General features: G+C 37.9%; 1 protein-coding gene across 1 annotated transcript in view; it reads left to right on the forward strand.

Moving 5' to 3' along the window:
- Window positions 1-2631, forward strand: part of LOC107728025 (splicing factor 3B subunit 2) — a 19224-nt gene that overhangs the window by 4363 nt on the left and 12230 nt on the right. The window contains exons 6-9 of the mRNA XM_016538078.1: window positions 536-627; window positions 728-910; window positions 1198-1320; window positions 1400-1480. Of these exons, the coding sequence (XP_016393564.1) occupies window positions 536-627; window positions 728-910; window positions 1198-1320; window positions 1400-1480 (479 nt within the window). The remainder of the gene's footprint in view (window positions 1-535; window positions 628-727; window positions 911-1197; window positions 1321-1399; window positions 1481-2631) is intronic.

Here is a 2631-nt window from a genome sequence, read left to right on the forward strand (position 1 = left end):
GTGCTTCTAATTAAGTGATAAAAAGCAGTTGCAAATGTTGTACAAAATAAATATCACAACTACTCATCTTTGCACCAATAAAACGTAAAAACAGTCTTGTTCTACCAAATTATATGTAATAGCTAATTATTATATTAATATTTAACTTGCATTGGAAAGGTTTCCGTGACCCAAGTGTGGGTATTTGGACAAGGGGTATGCCTAGTAAGAGCTTGATTAGCTGGTTCAGGTGTGTTTAATTAGGGTTGGAGCTAAACTCTGCAGGACACCGGCCCTCCAGGACCGAGTTTGGACAGCCCTGGTTTAGCTTGTGAAATTTTTTACTTCAAATCTTTCTCTGTCTAATCTGTTTTAAAGTAATTCATTATATGAACTCTTGCACTATTTATTTAAAATTTGCCTAACAAATCTGAGCTTTCTAGACAAGGTTTGTAATTTAGCTGGTTTAAAACATGAATTGTCTTTTGTTAGAGAAAGAGTGCTTGCATTCAAACAATGTAGGAGTAATAATCTCTGTTGCTGGTTTTATCCACAGAGGAAGGTGATGAGGAAGAGATGGATATGAATAATTCCTCCGCCCGTGGATACTCGGATGAGGACGATGAAAGTGGTCTTTCTAAAAAAGATGTAGGTGTCCTCATGTTTTTTAGCAGCATTTGCAAGGCTCTCATTGATCTAACTTGCTGTTCTGCAAACTCTCTCTGAATTTCTCCTCGTTTACTTATAGAAAAATCGCAAGCGCAGGAACAGGAAGAAGAAGAACAAGAAGAAGAGGCAGCAGGAGGAGGAGAAAAAGAAAGAGGAGAGCCGTGACAAGGAGCCCGAGGTGGAGATTGAGTACGTGACGGAGGAGCCTGCGGTCTACGACCCAAACTACATCATCTTCAAGAGGATCTTTGAGACGTTTAAGGTCAGAAAATGCTACATTTATTGATGTCTTGAGATGAGTGCTGTAACTTTCAGAGCGCAACATTTCCTAAATTCCAAAAAGAATATTTGCTGAAACTAAACTGCAAAACTTTGTGTTTGATATGAGAAGGTATAAAGAATGACGCTTGTTTGGAGTTTGATGCATAATTCATACTCCTCCATCACAGTTTGACATCCATCCTGCTTCTTTCACCTAGACTGATATTTTAAAGACTGAAAATAACTCATATTTTGCTGGATGTGCCACTCAATGGCTTTCTATCACAGCTGACGGATGATGTGAAAAAAGAGAAGGAAAAGGAGCCAGAGAAGCCTGAAAAGCCAGAAATCCTTTCATTTAAGAAGAAGGGGTTCGAGCTGGAGAAGAAAGACAGCGATGACAGTGACGAGGTGAGTTGAAGGCCACTTCCAGATCTTGTGGATTCCTGATGATATTCCTGTCTAACGCCGTCCACTTCCTGTTTGACAGGAAGCCAGAAAAGACATGCCCAAGTTGTCCAAAAAGAAACTGAGGAGGATGAACAGGCTGACGGTGGCAGAGCTCAAGCAGGTAACAAATGTGCCATTTCCGTTTATTTTCTCTTCATTTGATCAAAATTACTCCTAAAACCACCTCTGAGTTCAATACCTTTAGATTAAAATGTATATTAACTGATTAATTAAATATCTTTTAACTGTAAATGTGCTTAAAGGAATGGTTGAAAATGAAAATTTGCTCCGGTCTTTCAAGATACAGTTTTTCTTCATGGGAACAGATTTGGAGACATTTAGCTTTGCGTCACTTGCTCAGCAACGGATGCTCTGCAGTGAATGGGTGCCGTCAGAATGAAAGTCCGAACAGCTGATAAAAACATCACAATAATCCACACCACTCTTGTGAAATGAGAAGCTGCATGTTTGTAAGAAACAAATCCATCAAGACATTTTTCAATTCAATCTGTTGCTTCCGTTGAGCCATAATAACGCTTCATCCAGTGAAGTCATCTCGACTGAATCAAGACGGATCACAAATCTCACGGTTCGAATCATATTACGGTTTTTGAGCCTCGGATCGTTTTTCTGATCAGCAAGAAAAAAAATAAAAAATTCAATGTAACTTTGCTTTCCATTGCTCAAAGCTAAGTACTTCTTCGATACCACAGCAAAAACTCCTAGCCTAAGAAAGATCGAACATAATAACATTAATTAATTAATAATAATTTATGCATTTAGCAGACGCTTTTATCCAAAGCGACTTACAGTGCATTCAGGCTATACATTTTTTACCAGTATGTGTGTTCCCTGGGAATTGAACCCACGACCTTTTGCGCTGGTAACGCAATGCTCTACCACTGAGCCACAGGAACATGATTAAAGAGACAAGTCAGCAGCCAGTAAAAATAAGAGCACAAATAACAAGCATAGATAAATACAACAGAACAATGTTACAATAAAATAAGGTCGGGAGTATTCTGGTACAGGAATGTAATTAAGTGTAAAATAACACTGCATAGTGTTCACTGTATAGCTTAAATATAGATTGATTCATCTGTCAAATACATTTTGTTGTTTGAGTAGCATTAAAGGGGTCATATGATGCAATTTAATTTTTTCCTTTCTCTTTGGAGTGTTACAAGCTCTTGGTGCATAAAGAAGATCTGTAAAGTTGCAAAGACTAAAGTCTCAAATCCAAAGAGATATTCTTTATAAATGTTAAGAGTC

This window comes from Sinocyclocheilus rhinocerous, unplaced genomic scaffold (genome assembly GCF_001515625.1).
Source record: "Sinocyclocheilus rhinocerous isolate Xijiao unplaced genomic scaffold, SAMN03320098_v1.1 scaffold1900, whole genome shotgun sequence".
In the NCBI taxonomy this organism is placed as follows: Eukaryota; Metazoa; Chordata; class Actinopteri; order Cypriniformes; family Cyprinidae; genus Sinocyclocheilus; species Sinocyclocheilus rhinocerous.